This window comes from Chionomys nivalis, chromosome 3, assembly GCF_950005125.1.
Source record: "Chionomys nivalis chromosome 3, mChiNiv1.1, whole genome shotgun sequence".
Classification (NCBI taxonomy): domain Eukaryota; kingdom Metazoa; phylum Chordata; class Mammalia; order Rodentia; family Cricetidae; genus Chionomys; species Chionomys nivalis.
Window position 1 is genome coordinate 88960875 of NC_080088.1, and position 16909 is coordinate 88977783.

Below are 16909 nucleotides of genomic sequence, written 5' to 3' on the forward strand. Positions count from 1 at the left end.
ACATGCTGCTCACCACCATCTGTAATCTCAGTCTGCTAACCTCTCAGGACACCGGGCATGTACATGGTGCACAGGCAAAGTATTTTTTTAATATTTATTTATTTATTTTGTATACAATATTTTGTCTGTGTGTATGTCTGCAGGCCAGAAGAGGGCACCAGACATCATTACAGATGGTTGTGAGCCACCATGTGGTTGCCGGGAATTGAACTCAGGATCTTTGGAAGAGCAGGCAATGCTCTTAACTACTGAGCCATCTCTCCAGCCCAAGGCAAAGTATTTTATACATAAAATAAACACTTTTTTAAAAGCCACACACCTCCATAGCCTCTGCAAGGTGAAAGGAGAGCAGACATCCTCAACACCTCAGCTGATCAGGACTTTAAAAAGTGCTGCAACAGGAGACCGAGATGGGCCAGTCTGGAAAGTGCTACAGTGCAAGCCTAGGGACCTGAGTTCGATGCCCAGAATCCATGTACTAAATAAATAAATTAATAAATAAATAAATAAGCTACAAATGGTAGATTGTAATTCCAGTGGGAAACAGTTGGATCCCTGGGTTCTTGTGGAGACTTGATGACCTTCAGTCTAGCCAAACTGACTACTCCAGTAAGAGACTCTGTCTCAAAAAGAAAAAAAAAGTGGATATCGATTGAGGAATGACGCCTACAGTTGACTTCTTGCATAACACACACACACACAAATTTTTTAACAGTCTTGTGATTTACATAGTTGTAAGGCATGGAATTTTAAGTTATTCTTAATGCTCTGTTATTCCAGGAATCCGATCTTGGCGTCAGTTACGTTTTTGACACATCCAAAGTTTCCAAAACGACAGGTAGCGACTCCTTTCTTCTGTCCATAAGAAGCTGTGTCCTAAGGAACTTGGAGGGGAGCAGACAAGAGTCAACCTGGGAAATCGACACGTGTGTGTGTGTGTGTGTGTATGTGTGTGTGTGTGTGTGTGGAAACCCTCTTCTCACAGTCCCCCAAAGGGCAGAGGGCGCCGAGGATTCGCCTGCGAAGGGCGTGGGCCTCGAGCTTTCAGGGCCAGCACCTTGTGTAGGACCCAAGACCAGAGACCTGGACGCCCTAGGTCCAAGTTTTGCTTAAAAAGTACTGCGAGAGTGAGGGTAGGGGCGTGGCCGGAATTCTGGGAGGGCCACCCCGCCAGCCTCAGGAGAGGAAGCCTGGCCCCTTGGGTCCAAGAGTTTAAGGCCCCCTGACCGATCCCCAGGGTCCTCTGCACCCACGTCGCCTCGCTTCAGCCTCGCCCACCAGCGACTATCAAGACCCCTCTATCCGCTGCCTGCCTGAGCTGAAGCCTCTCAGCCCAATCCATGCTCGCTTCAGCACGGCCCAGCAGTCTGCAGTCTGCGAGGCCGAGCCCACCGGCTCTACCCTCTGTCCGGCCACTCTAGCGGCCTCAGCTGGGGCGGCTACAGCCACCCCGTCCCACCTCTTTTAGGCCACGCCCACCCACCATCCAGGTCACGCCCATCGGGCCGTTTAAGGCGGGGTAGGGGCGCGTCCCCTCCCGCTGGCCTCTCAACTCCATTCGTCCCCACCGCCCCGGCTGAGGCCAAACAGCCCCGAAGGCGGGCCGGGCTCCAGCTCCGCTCTGCAAGCCTCCAGGCCACGCCCACCGAGCTCCACAAGTCTCTTCCCGGTCCCCGCTGCAGCCTTAAGCGAGGCTGCCCCGCCCACTCCGGCCTACCCGGCCAAGACCCCGCCCACCTCAGGTGGGGCTGCCCCGCCCCCTGGCCGCCCAACCCCTCCCACCCCGCCCGCCTCAGGTGGGGCTTGCCCGTCCCTTTGCTGGTCCCAGCCGCGTCAGGCTACGTTTATCTCGCCGCTCCTCGCTGCTTGAAGCGCTGCAAAGTTTTGACATTTTGGCAGCGGAGACGCGCGCTGGCTCTCTCCGGCTGGCGGCTGTGGCGGCGGCCGACTCTCGAGGGCCGCTCGAGTCGCAAGTCCTAGGCGCTCCCGCCGCCCGGAGTCCGGCGGCCACGAGGCCCCGCCGCGTCCTCCCGCGCTCGCCCTCCCGGAGGCTGCAGCCATGTCTCGGGGGCCGGAGGAGGTGAACCGGCTCACGGAGAACACGTACCGGGTAAGCGTGGGACTCTGAGGAGGAGCTCGAGAGCGGTGGAGGGAGGTCTGGGACCCCGTGGAATCGGGGTTCGAGGCTGAGGGCGGAGGAGGGGACTTCAGGGTCCGAGGCCAGGAACGTGCGCCCCGCCAAGCAGCTGACCCTTGTTGCCAGCGGGGCTGGGTCGAGATTCTTTCTCACTTTTGAGATAAAGTGGGGACTTTATATGGGAAAGGTCTCTCCTCCCCCCGCCCTCCCCCCCGGGCTCTCGGAGACGCCCAGGGGACCCGCACTTTTCCCGTGGTGGGGAGAAGGGGGTTGGAGACATGGACAACAATCTGTGGGGTCCTCGGGATCCTTGCCCCACCCCCCAACTTCTCTTTGTGATCAGTGACGGTGCTGGGCTGACCGCTGGGACTAAACCCTTCCCAGATCCAAAAGAGGAGAGAGAAGAAAAAAAAAAAAAAAAAAGACAGGCTCCAGTTTCGGTGAAGAAAAGAAAGCGCTCAAGAATGTAGGGGAGAAACTCCTCCGTAATTAGGAATCCATCGCCAGGTGAACCTGGCTCCGTCAACTCGGAATTTTCTAGGCTACCAGCGAAACTGCTCTTGGGAAGACTTGAAATGCCTTCCCCCCTCTTGGACTCTTTCATACCGTAGCTTTTAAGTTTAATTTGGCTTTTTTTTGTTGTTACCGTTTTGGCAGTTTTATGCGTGTATGCGATGTTAGGATCTTGTTCGCTCGCGTTTGGCTTTTCCTACGTCCATGATTTGGGGAGGTTGTTGGAGTCAGAGAGCACTGAGATTTTAATAAGAATTGACCTAAGCTAGCAGAACGCATGGTGATTGGTCGTTTAACTTGCATGTTATGTGAGAGAATTTTTCCAGAAACAGACATGGGATTAGTGGCCAGTTTAGTAAGTTTAAGTACTTATAAATGAATTCCATTTGAAATAAGATACGCGTTTAATCATATGCTATTAATAGAATACAAAACAACTTTTGTTTTAATTCCACTTAGGCCCATTGAACCCTAGAGATTTAAAGTTCTCTAAATTTACTTGTAGCCATGGTTAAAGCCTACTCTTTGGTCATTTCTGTAATTTATTTTAATCCCTAAAATGGAGTTTAGATTTGCAAGGTCTGAGTGAATTCCTGAAGTCAGAATTTATTGTCTTGTTGGAAAAATCATTTTAAAGCAGCATGAAAATATTTTCAAAATCCATTGAAGTTCAAAATTTATCAACTCCCTTCATCTGTGTATTATAACACTTAATATGGATTATACTTTCTAGGTAGATATTATTATTATTATTATTATTATTATTATTATTATTATTATTTTGGAGGTCCGCAACTGTAACCAAAACTTGTTCCTATTGGTGTGTTTCCTTAATAAATGCCAACTTTTAGAAAAAACAGAAATTTGGATGTTAATTTAAAACCTTATATTTGGGTTGAGATTGTTCATACTTAGATGATCTAAAGGACTGGAGGTATACAGTGCTGATTGAGTATGTAAGTAAACCAGTCTAACTCTTTAGCCTCGGGAGAGACAAGTTCCTCAGATGAGAGTTAAGGGAAAAGTGTAACTGAGGGGATTTAGGTAATTGTTTATTTGTGGGATCTGAGTATCTGCTTTGGGTAGAAAGCCCTAAAGTTTCTCAAACACACCGATTGTTTATCTTGCTGGTCTGGAAAGAAAATGTCAACTTGAGACAAGCAATCAGAAGCTCTACTGCTCTTTTTCCTCACTTCTGACTGAGAAATCTTTGTTGGGGTGTGCCCAAGCAAATTACAGTGCTGCAAATATTAACCACCTTGGCATGTCTTTTTAGCCACAGAACTGGAGCAAGAGGAAAATTGTTGATTTCTTTGTTTTAGTTATCCATATTTGTAAACATAAGGCATAGTAAATTTTTCTTACGCTGTTTTGTTGTTCTAATTTATTTAGAGACAGGGTCTCGCTATGTAGGCCTAACTGGCCTGGAATTTGATATGTAGACCAGGTTGGTCTCAGATTCAGAGCCTCCTTTCTCTGCCTCCTCCCAAGTGCTAGGATTAAAGGGCTAGGTTTTTTTGTTTTTGATTTTTCCTCTTTTTTGAGCCACTTTCGTTTATGTAGTCTAGGTCAGCCTCACTATGTACCCCAGGCTGGCCTCAGCCTCCCCAGTGCTGGGATTGAAAGTGCGTATGGCCACATTGGCTCTTGGTTTTTGAAAGGTTATAGTAGATTGAAGATCAGAGACCCGTGCTTTATTGCTTTCCGTTCCCAGGTGTTGAAAACATGTCTCAAGCTTGCTAAATGTCAATTGATTTTAACCAGCTTTTCCTTAAAAATCACAGTACTAGACAGAAAGTTAGGTTTTACATTTTCTGGGGTGACTAGATGCCGGAAAACCTTTTATCATAATCAAAGCTAAAAACAATTTAAGTGCAATATTGTCAAAATTCTACTGGTGAATGTTCTTTTAAAAACAGATTTCCCTCTGTGTTACCTAGCAATCTACAGTATTTTACTAATAGAAACACAACCTATCCAGGTGCGATTACAAAGGCCACCTGCAAATGAGATTTAATGTCTTGCCTATCTGGGTTTTAGTTGTGAGTATGTTTTTTTTTTTAAATGTATACTCAAATATCTCTTAAATAAAGGAATACATTCTTTGGAGCAATGGGAGGTTGGTAAAGTAGTGTTCTCCTCTATACAGTATCAGATATCCTTAAATACATATTTATACATTGGCTTAGTTTTTTTAAAAACAGTACTTAGACAAATGATTACTGGATAGTTGTGCTAACTCCCAGAAGGATGTGTGTTTTACTGCCTCATAAACAAATAGCATGATACTGAGCCCTGAAATATAAAATACTGTTGATAATTTGAGTTTAGCCAAAGATCCCAATCCTTTTCCCATGCTTAGTATATAGTGTGCTCATTCCCATACTTAGTATATAGTGTGCTCATAATTGCTCTCAAAACTCTCTTGCGATTTTGCAGTTTCCTGATGAATTCATGCTTTAATGGATGAGGATAAAGTTCAAAAAACTTAGCTTAAGAGGAACCACAGCCTGCCTAGCAGTTGGAAATTGTTTGTTTGTTTTTTGTTTTTGTTTGTTTTGTTTTTTTTTTTGAAATAGGGTTTCTCTGTGCTAACAGTTCTGGCCGTCCTGGAACTCAATTTGTAGACCAGGCTGGCCTTGAATTCACAGAGATCCACCTGTTTCTGCTGGGATCAAAAGTGTGCACCATCACACTCCCAGCTCTATACGAGTGAAGGCAGGAAATGACACTCACAAAGGAAAGAGAGAAAGGAACGTAAACAAAATCTTTATCTATTGCCACTAACATAATAAGATTCATTCTATTAAAGAACTAAGGTGCAGTGTATATAGCTTAGGGGAAGAGTGTGTGTGTGTGTGTGTGTGTGTGTGTGTGGTGTGTGTGCATACAAAAGCTGGAGATATGGCTCAGCATTTACTGCTCTTCCAGAAGACTTGAATTTGATTCCTAACACCCATGGAGGATGACTCATAACTGCCTGTATCTCTAATTCAGGAGATCTGATGCCTTTGGTCATCAAGGCACCTACGCTCACATGTGCACATACTCATACAGCTTAACATAATAAAAAATAAGTCATAAGTCTTTAGAACAAACAAAATCAAATATACAGTACATTTTTAAAAGAACATTTAGCACCAACTGTAATTTCAAAAGTTCTTAGATTGTAATCCTTTTCAAGTCTTCGCAAAATTATTTATAGTGCCAAGGAATAATTTTGAGTAGTGTGTGTGTATGCGTGTGTGTGAGCAGTGGAGAACAGAGGTCTACAGCAAGCATCTTCTTCAATCACTTTCCACCTTGTTTTTGAGACATGATCTCTCAGTGAGCTTGGAGGTTCACCATATTGGCTAGCTAATGAGCCCCAGACATCCTCCTGATTCTTTTTCACCAGTACTGGGATTTCAGGTGCACACTGCCTCCTTTGACTTTTTATGTGGTCGCTAGGGAGTTTAAACTAAAGTTCTTTTTTGTTTGTTTTGTTTTGTTTCGAGACAGAGTCACTTTGGAGCCTGGCCTGGCCTGGCAGTCGCTCTCACAGAGAGAGATCCACCTTCCTCACAGTAAACTAAAGTTCTTAAACTTATGCAAAAGCACGTTACCTACCAAGTCATTTCCCAACCCCCACATTTAGTTTTCAAAATAATTATGCCAGGCATGGTGGCACATACCTCTAGTCCCAGCACTTGGGAGAAAGAGAGAGGCAGGTGGATCTCTGTGAGTTCAAGGCCAGCTTGGTCTGGAAAGTGGGTTCAGGCTAGCCAAGGCTGCACAGTAAGACCCTCCCTGTCTCAAGGGGAAAGATAAAATAAAATGTTCACATAAACCAGTCAGTAAATTGCAGCTTTTCAAGAAGGCCTGTTTAATTCTCTTAAAATAACCAGTCTATCTCCCAACCCCACCTTAAGCTACTTTACCTTTCTGCCCATAAAATTTACAACTGTAGAATATAGCATGTGATGTGTTTATTCATTATGTTTGTTCATCTGTCTTTCCTCCCCAACGGGAATGTGAGCTGCACATGGTAAATAACTCTGTTTTGTTGTATTTCAAGCACCTAGAACAGTTCCTGGTTCGAAGGTGTATTTGTTGAACCAGTGCACAGTCAATCAATTTAAGTGTTTAATCCTTTGTTCAGATCTCTGCTCCCTCCCTTGACATTTGCATGAAGTGCTTTGTATCATTATAATACTATCTAAAGGTAGATGTGGATGTTGTGTTACCATTTTTTAAAGATTTTATTTTACCCAACCCCTCACGAGCTACAGCACTCAGGAGAATGGGCCCTGTTCCTCACTTGGGCAGCACAGTAGAGTTGACCCCGTAGACAGGGGCACTGGTAAGCCAGCCCTGAGGGCCTGAGAGGGGTATAGCTGGTACTGCTTCCCTTGTCTACCACCTTCAGCTTTTGAGGGAGCTGACCCTCCCCTGTTTACCAGCTTTACTAAGGAAAGCAGGCTCTGCACCTCGCACAGGGGAACTGACCCTGTTGATGGGGGCACAGGTGAGCTGGCCCCGAGAATATGAGTGTGGGAGGTCTGGTTCTGCCCCCCATATATGGGCTGGGGGAAAGATGTCCTCCTGCCCCTCAACTCCTGAGGCAGGTAGGAGAGCTGGTCCTGAAGTCATAAGAGTGGGAAAGATGCCCCTGCCCCTTCCCCACCATCTTGCAGCACTTGGGAGAGTGCAGGCCTGTACCTCTCCTGGGAAAGCTATGAGCATGGGAGAGCTGTCCCCACTACTCATCTGTCATGTCAAGGTGTGGGTGGGGGAGAGATGCCCCCCTTTACTCCCCACCTTCACCACTGCAACAGAGGAGGGAACTGACCCTTTTGGCAGAGGCATGGATGAGCTGGCCCTGAGGGTATGAGAGTGAGATAACTGGCCACACCCTTCTTGTCTGCCCTGTGGTGGTAAGGATGAGGGAAAGATGCTCTTCCCCCCCATTTGCCCCTGCCACCTGTGGTGGGCGAGGGAACTAACCCTCCCCCTTACCAACTGCAGTACTTGGGAGAGTGGCCCCTACACCTCACCTGGGCAACATAGTAGAGCTGTGTTCGATGGTGTAAGTGTGGGAGAGCCCACCTTGAGAATGTGAAAGCCAAAATGGGCCTTGCCCCTTACTCATTTCTGCAAGGGGTGAACTAGCAAGGGCAATGGTGGAGAGCTCATCTTGGTGGTGAAGACAGGGCTGACCAACCCTGCAACTACCCAGGCCCATAAGCAGGGTTATGAGTTGGCCCATCCCAACATTTGCCCCAACTATGATCTACTGGAGCACACAAAGGGGCTGATCCTGCAGACCCAGCACTATAGGATGTTCACGACACAGGACAACAACAGAATATCCAAGAGGAGTCCCAGTAAGGACCCAGAATTGATAGTGTAGCAGAAACCAGAGGTTTAGCTGCTGCTGCTGCTGCTGCTGCTTCTTCTTCTTCTTCTTCTTCTTCTTCTTCTTCTTCTTCTTCTTCTTCTTCTTCTTCTTCTTCTTCTTCTTCTTCTTCCTTTTTGGGGGGGCAAGAATATATTTATTATCTAAAACTGATTTTCTCAAACATTCTTTTTTTATTGAAAATTTCCACCTTCTTCCCTCCTCCCACTTCCCTCCCCTCCCCCCACTCCCCCCACTACAACTTCTATGATGAGATTTTTTCCTTTTTTTTTCTTTTTAATTTAATTTTTTTTGGAGGGGAGGTTACAAGGGCAAAGGGATGAAACAAAGGGACAGGAAATGAATGGAATTAAGATGCATGATGTGAAAGACACAATAAATAAAAAGAAAGTTTAGAAAAAGAAACAAATTTTTTAAGCCGGGCGGTGGTGGCGCACGCCTTTACTCCCAGCACTCGGGAGGCAGAGGCAGGCGGATCTCTGTGAGTTCGAGACCAGCCTGGTCTACAAGAGCTAGTTCCAGGACAGGCTCCAAAACCACAGAGAAACCCTGTCTCGAAAAACCAAAAAAAAAAAAAAAAAGAAAACAAATTTTTTTTCTTGAATTTTATGTATATGATGTATATGAGTGTTTACCTGAATGTATGTGTGTACACCACATGCATGGCTGGTATCTGTAGAGCCTAGAAGAAGGCATCACATCCTCAGGAACTGGAATTACGGGCAGTTTTGAGTTACCTTGAGGGTGCTGGGAGTTGAGTCCCATCCTCTGCAAGAGCAGTGAGTGCTCTTAACTGCTGAGCCATCTTCAGCACCAACCGTTTTTAAGTTGAGAAACAGACCTGGAGTCTGAGTGACCAGCTTCAGTCATCCCATTGCCTCTGAATAGTGATTGTGTCTGGTGACTAACAAGTGTACACACCAAATACATTTTCATAATTTGGTCATCTAAAATACCACTGAAATTTTCTCTTTTCTGGAAATTCATCTTCATAGACATGTTTTAAACAAACCATTAAGAAATGGAGATACATTTGTTCTCTTACTGTGTAGAGCAAACCATCTGGGCATGTTGTTTCCTTGTTTATCTTCTCAGCTTGAGTTTAGTGGGGGTTATATAAGGGGTCTGCTTGGTTTCCAGAGTGGATAGACAAGTCTAGTATATAAAGCTTTATAAGAACCCTGTCTAACTGAGCATACTGGCTTACTCCTTTAATCACAGCACTGGGGAAGCTGAGGCAGGAGAATAGCTGTGAGTTAAGAACAGCCTTGGCTACAGAGTAAAACACTGTCTCAGAAAAGTAAAAAACAAGTGGTGGAGAGATGGATGGCTCAGCAGTTAATTAAGAGTACATAATGTTCCTCCAGAGGACCCAAGTTTGGATCCCAGCACCCAAGTTGGATGGCTCACAACTCTTTGCAACTCCAGCTCCAGGTATCCCATATCTTCTTTTGGCCTCTTTGGGCACCTGCATACACGTGTTGTGTGCGCACAAACACACACAAATAAAAATAAATCTGTTTTAAAAATCAGTAGTTTTTTTAAAAAGTCAAAAAAAAAAAAAAAGAAAGAAAGAAAAAAGAAAACTGCCCTCTGAGGTATACTTATTTCTGTTGCTCTGTACTCTATTTGGCATCTCTATCTTTTCCTAGAACTCTTCTTCCTTCAGGTATCCTAAAGATAAATTGAGATTTGCAGAAGTCTGGACAACTTGCTCTTAGCTATCCAGTGACTGAAAAGGGGATCTGATATGAGAACCCTGTGCAAGGGAACAATGGGAAGAGTTGCTAGGTTTTGAATATGAATGGGAACAGCCCAGTACTTTAGCTTTTTGTTCGGTAAAATAAATAAAAATAAAGGGAACAAACAATAGTTTGCCTTTTGCTAGCAAAACGTTTTTGTTTCTAAGGAGTTTTACAACTATGGTAACATGGTTGTGCAGTATCCTGTATTATGTGAGAGAAGTTGGGCCAACTTAGAGCAATGGCATCCTCTGTGAGTTTTAGGTAGCTTTTAAGTTTATATTTGTGACATTTTTCAGTACTTAACATTATGTCTGGCCTTGCATAGACTTGCAAAGGAAACCTAGTGTGCATAGAATTAATTGAGAGGTTTTTTTTCTTCAGCATTCCATGTGGATGTTTATTCTACAGTTACAAAGTCAAAATTATCACAAAACTGCACTAACATTGACTTAACTTACCCGTGACACAGGTAGTCACAAAGTAAACACTATGTAACCAGTACCCAGATCAAGAAGTAAACTAAAACAAGCCCCACTGAACTGCCCTTGTGTTATCTTCTGGTCACTATACAGCATGGGAAGTCACTCTTCTAACCTCTAATGGTATTTGCTGTTTTATCTTTTATTCAGTATGGTTATCAGATTCATCCATGTTGGAACATTAATTGTCATTGCTCATTCTTGTTGCTGATTGATATTTTACCATCAGAATATATCACAGGCATTTTTGGGTTGTTTTCAAACTTCTCCAGGATGTCACAAATGATGCTTTATAACACTCGGGTACATGTCTGATAGGCATACACCCTTGTATTTCTTGGGTATGCACACAGGAGTAACTCGACTAAGTGTGAAGCATTTAGATCTTGAAATTTAGTAGGAAGTACTGAGTGGTTTTCCACAGTGGCTGTACTGGTTGACTCCCCCAACTTCCCTGTACTCAGCCTATGAGAGTTCCAGTAGCTCTGTATGTAACCTTGCCCAAAATCGATATTGTTGTTGGTCTTTCTTCATTTTTGCTCTCTGATTGGTATGTGTAAATGAAAATTTGACATTTAAAATGTTTGCCCCAGGTCTGCTGATGGTCTGTTTCTGTGCAGGATCTTATATAGATCTAGTAGGAGATACTGTCAGAGACAGAGTCAGGACCTATCGTGATTTTGGGTCTCGGGCTCTATTGTTAACAGTTTTCACTATAGTAAAACATTAACTCTATTAGAGACTACACTGTCATAGCTGGATACATTAAAAAGTTTTATTATGGAAGAGATGCCCAAGACCTAGATGAGTTCTATTTAAATACACTTGAATAGAATCTAGAGTTTCAGTCAATTGGATTTTCTTACTCATTGAGTGTTAATGAAAGTACCTTTCTATATAACTTTTCTTGGAAATGTACAAATTTTATTGATATGGGTACTGTAAGCTAGTTTTTATTTTTATTTTTTAAAATATTTATTTATTATGCATACAATATTTTGTCTATGTGTATATCTCTTCTGGTGCCAGAAGAGGGCACCAGACCTCATTACAGGTGGTTGTGAGCCACCATGCGGTTGCCGGGAATTGAACTCAGGACCTTTGGAAGAGCAGGCAATGCTCTTAACCACTGAGCCATCTCTCCAGCCCCTGTAAGCTAGTTTTTAAAGGTAGTTGCAGTGAGTTACAGTGTAATCAAGAAATTTCAGTGCTGGTATCTACTAAAGGAAATGTCTTGTGTCTCTATCTGATTCATTCTCTCTCTCCCCCCTCTCTCTATATGTGTGTAGGAAGAGCATGTATGTATATACTGTGTGGATGTATACATATGTGTATGCATGTATTTGGAGACCAGATGGTGTCATCTTCAGTTACATTTCACTGTATTTTTTCAGACAGGGCTTCTCACGAAACCTGGAGCTCACTGATCATGCTAGGCTGGCTGACCAATGAGCTCTTTGGATACGCTTGTCCTTGGGTTTACAGACTTGGCTGCCACACTTGTTTACATAGTGTTGAGAGATCTGAACTCAGGTCCTCATACTTACTTGATAGTTACTATATCCACTAAGCCATCTCTGTAGTCCAGGAAATATTTTGTTTGGTTGTTTTGTGCTTTTTGTTCTGTGTTCGTTTGTTTTTGAGACACAGTCTCACTATGTAAATTCTAGACTGGCCTAGAATTCACTATGCAGCCTGGCTGGCCTTCGGCTCACAGATTAAAGGCCTGTGCCTCACCACACCTGGCCAGAATGTTTCTTTTAATTGGTCTTTATCCTGATTGTATTGTAATTGTATGTACTTGAAAGCAAGTCCTGAAAAGTACACCTTTCTGCATCTCCCACAATGTTTTATGTGTTTGTCAAGAGAATTTTAAAACTATTTTTCTCTTCTTAACAGACTATTTTCAAAGTTTCTATGAAAATTCTAAAAATAAGTCATCCAGAATCTCATAATGCATAGATAATACTAGCTGTTGTAGTCAACTCTTTCCAGTACATATTTCCATGTCAGTGTAGCATGAATAATAAAAACCCAGAGACAGATATTGGGACTTAGGCTGAAGATCAGAGAAGCAAAGCTGCCAAGCACTAGAGAGATCTTACCTCTACCAAGGCTCAGACAAACAAAGGGAAGACCCAGCAATGCTCTCCACCAACCTCAAACTCCACACTCCACCAAGTTCCTGTTTCTTTTCAGCCTCCTCCACTCAGCCATATTGCTCCTGTCTCCACCTCCCTACTTCTGGGATTAAAGGCATGTGATCCCAAGTGCTGGGACCACCTTTGTGTGAGCTCTGTTTCTCTTTTAGACAGATTCTGTGTCCTGTAGCCCAGGGTGGCCTTGAACTAACAGAGATCCACCTGCTTCCGCCTCAGTTTCCCAAATCCTGAGATTGAAGGTGTGTGCCACCACTCCCTGGCCTGTGCGGCTTACTAGTATGGCTGCTTTGCCCTCTGATCTTCAGGCAACCTTTATTTATTAAAACACAAATAATATACCCCTACTGTATTTCTCCTTTTTTGTCTAAAATAAAAAAGGCTATAACTAATATAAGAAAAACTGTATATAATAGTACAATAACTTTTTTACAATATATACAGGCAATAAATATATTAACAATGTCTCGTCCATTTGCATTTACAAATTGAGAGAAAATATTCCATATCTATCCTATCTTGGTGAGTCCAAAGTCATCATTTTGATGACTCTACAGTATTCTGAAATTCTTCATGATTTATTGATCTAGCCCTGTTGTTAGATATAGATCATTGCCAGTAGTTTGCTATTAAGACACTGCAGTGGGCATGACTGCATTTAAAGCTTTACCCCAGTCTAGGTTGATCTGAAAGTTAAATTCCCAGAAGGGAGCTGTAGGTCCAAAGGTTGCTGCATTTTAAAACAAATATGCACCATATAATGTTGTAATATGCGTTGTGTGAGTACACCTTACCCTGAACTCAGTTACAGAGATGTTTTAAAACCACTTCCTTTTTAATCCAGAGAGAGACAGAGATTTTATGTGTTTATAGTAGAAAAACATACCTATCAACGATATATAGAATATAGACATTGTCTAGAACACCTGAGATTTCATTTCTACCACAATTAGTGTAATTTGGAACGTATGGTATTTACAGAGTAATCATATGGCCTTGTGAACAATCAGACCTCTATGTTTCTGTTCTTGTTTTCATCAGTCTTAATTTAGTCTTTTCTGTTTCTCTGCTTTGATTCTCTTTCTGGTTAGTCCCTGACTTTAACAGTTACCTCAAATCTTTGTTGATAAAGGTGAAACAAGTGTAAATGAGATAAAATGTTTCAGTTTTCTCTCCCTTTCTGGCGGTGGGATGGGGCTGGGATTATGTTGCTGGTATGCTTCCAAAACAGGGAGTAAAATAGATGAGCAAACCTTCGAGATCTAAATGGTTGTTTACAGGCTGAAGAATGTGCACATTTGGCCGTGTAACAGCAGGGGGTTGAGATGCCCTCCAGTTTGTTTCAACTGCTTTATTTATTTGCCATCTTGGAGATGAAAGTCCTAAAGTAGTAACAATCCCTTCACTATAAAATGTATAGTAACGGCTGGAAAGTGGACTCTAGTTTAGGTCCTAGCACCCAGGACTCAGCTGCCTATAATTCCAGTTTCTGGTGAACCAACACCCTCTTCTGGCCTCCACGCTCACTGCACTCACATGTACACATGTGTAAACACACACACACAAAAATTAAAAATAAAATCTTTAAAGTAACAAAAAAGTTAAGTGGAAGGCAGCAGGAAATAAACTTGCCCTTTGTACACTCTTACCTTCTTGAGTATTTACAAAATTTAGCAAAATTTACTTTTTAAGATTCTGTGTGTGTGTGTGTGTGTATGTGTGTGTGTGTGTGTGACAGCACACCCAATAAGGTCAGAGAACAACTAGGAATTAGTTCTTCCACTATGTGAGTTCCAGAGATCAAACTTAGTTTGAGTTAGGGTTGGTTAGCAGGTTAGAAAGCAAGTACCTTTACCCACTGAACCGTCTCTTTGGCCCTGAAATGGTTACTTTTATGTTTCACCAAAAATAAGCAGAAATAGACATATAGATTCCATTTCAATTAAATATATTGTAACTGAGGTAAAACTTGTTGCTTGCTACATGTTTTGTAAGTTAACCTTTAAAGTTTAAAATCTTAAAGTCTTATATTTTTCTCTTAAATTTTACATATAGGGATATTTGAGATGCTTACTAGTCTGAAACTACAGTTGCAACAGAAATTAAATTGAAAACATTCAAAGTACAATTCTTAAGATTTTTTTTTTTTGTTTTGTTTTGTTTTGTTTTTTGTTTTGTTTTTCGAGACAGGGTTTCTCTGTGGTTTTGGAGCCTGTCCTGGAACTAGCTCTTGTAGACCAGGCTGGTCTCGAACTCACAGAGATCCGCCTGCCTCTGCCTCCCAAGTGCTGGGATTAAAGGCGTTCGCCACCACCGCCCGGCTCTTAAGATTGTTTTTAAAGTTTTTCCCATTGCCAATAGTTGATCTCTTTCTAAGTTCAGCTGTGTACTCGACAGGTTCAAAACTAGTGATAACCTGTGAAAAGTATGGGAAGTTCATCTGATTAGAGCACACTGCTCAGGACAGACACGGGGATGATAGGTGTGTAGGTTAGGACAGATGAGGTCTCACAGCCACTCCTCTTAAGTGCAGAGCTGGCCCTGTGACTTACTAAAAAGTACAGGCAACATTCCTGTCACTTTCAGATGCTTGTCAGAGTCTGGTTCCTGGGACTGCAGGTGATAGACAGTTTATTTCCGACTGAAAAAAATCCTCAAAAAAAAAAAAAACCAGGAAAATGATAATTCCTTCTACTTATGTTGTGTTATGATTATTTTAATGAAATTTTAGTGATTGGGCTGGAGGTATGGCTCCTAGTATAGGACTCATTTTCCTAGCTTGAGTGAAGTCCTGGAACTAAATAGACAGGGTCTGGGAAAACGACTCAGTGGGCAGGAAAGCTTGTGAAAGCATGAGAAATTGAGTTTTGATCTGGTGTCCTATAAAAACCCAGGAATGGCCACATGTTTGCCTATAACAGCAGCACTGTGCAGGGTGAAGACAGGAGCATGGCAGGAACCACTGGCCACTAGCCTAGCTAGCTCTACTACTTGTCTCCAGAAAAGAAGACAGTGAAAGAGCAGAATACCCCATCCTCCTGGCCTCCATGTGTGCACAGGCATACAAACCATTTACACACAGGTGTTCATACACCGCACACACACATATGAACATATACCATGAACAAATGAATTTTAATTTATTTGTTAGCATGAGTGTCATTACTTGGAGTAGCTTAAGGTACAGGACATCAACCATGTTTGTTAGTACATTGCATCTCTAAGTGTGCAAAATATTTTAAACGTAGAAAACCTGGTTTTTTTTCTTCCTTTTCTTGGTGTTTTGTTTGGTTTTGTTTTCAAGACAAGTTTCTCTGTGTAAGAGCCTTGGCTGTCCTGGAACTCGCCTTTGTAGACCAGCTGGCCTCAAACTCACAAAGATCCCCCTGCCTCTGCCTCCCAAGTAATGGGATTAAAGGAGTATGTCACTGGTGTAGGAGGTCCTTTTGTATTTGTGTTGGTTTTTTTGGTTAATAACTAAAACCTTACTAAAGATCCATCAAAATGTTGTGCCCATTGAGAAGATTTCTTCAGTTAACCAATGCATCTATTATGTTATCCCACATTTGACACATTTGATACTTAATAATGCCATCTTCCTCTGTTTGCCTAATGCTTCAGTTTTCTCTTCTATAAATAAAGACAACAATGTGCTTCAGGGCTGGAGAGATAAATCAGTGGTTAATAGCACATACTGCTCTTATAGAGAACCCAAGTTCAATTCCCAACACCCATGTCAGGTGACTCACAACCCCTTATAACTCCAGTTCTAGGACAACTGATGGCTACTGGACTCCACCAGGCACCTGCACTCACAGGCGCACACATATACATAATTTAAAAACAATTTTAAAAATAGTGTCTACTAATGAGGTTACTCCTAGGTTCAAATGTGATAGTAAGATAATGTCAGGCACATGGTAGGTGTTCAGTTAATGTTAGCCGTAGGAGTAGTGTGTGTTAACTAGACTGCAATCATCATGCAAGCATTTATTTCCTACCTTTTTTACTGCTATTCTCAGTATCTAGAGTAGTAAGTGATGCATGGATTGAGCTAGATAAATATTTGATAAAAAATGAGTGCTGAAATTATCAGCACACATTTCCCCTACGTTAGTTAGCTATATACTCCTTCAGCAATCATCTTAATCCTTCACTGTTCTAAGACAGGGTAAGAACTCAGAGATATCTGTATGTACAGTCTTCAGGATAAATACTGAAGATTGGTACTGATCACATTCTGTAGCACAGTTAAAAACCCAGAGACAGAAACTGAGGTTCAACCTGAAGGTCAGGAAAACAAAATAGCCAGCTACTGGCTCTTACCGCTACCTCAGTCCGATATGGCGATTCTGCCTCCAGGAATCTCAGAATGAGACTGAGTGAGAGCTGTCTCCTCCCATTTTATATTCCTCTCTAGTACTGGGATTAAAGGTATGTACCGCTACTGCCTTGGTTTTATGGAAAATTAGTGTGGC

The 16909-nt window shown here is 42.6% G+C and overlaps 1 protein-coding gene across 1 annotated transcript in view; it reads left to right on the forward strand.

The window, feature by feature from the left end:
* The first annotated feature begins 1812 nt into the window (after positions 1–1812).
* The window catches only part of Baiap2l1 (BAR/IMD domain containing adaptor protein 2 like 1), a 101781-nt gene continuing 86684 nt past the window's right edge, over positions 1813–16909 (forward strand). Inside the window, exon 1 of the mRNA XM_057764403.1 lies at positions 1813–2110. Within this exon, the coding sequence (XP_057620386.1) occupies positions 2060–2110 (51 nt within the window). The 5' untranslated portion in view covers positions 1813–2059. The remainder of the gene's footprint in view (positions 2111–16909) is intronic.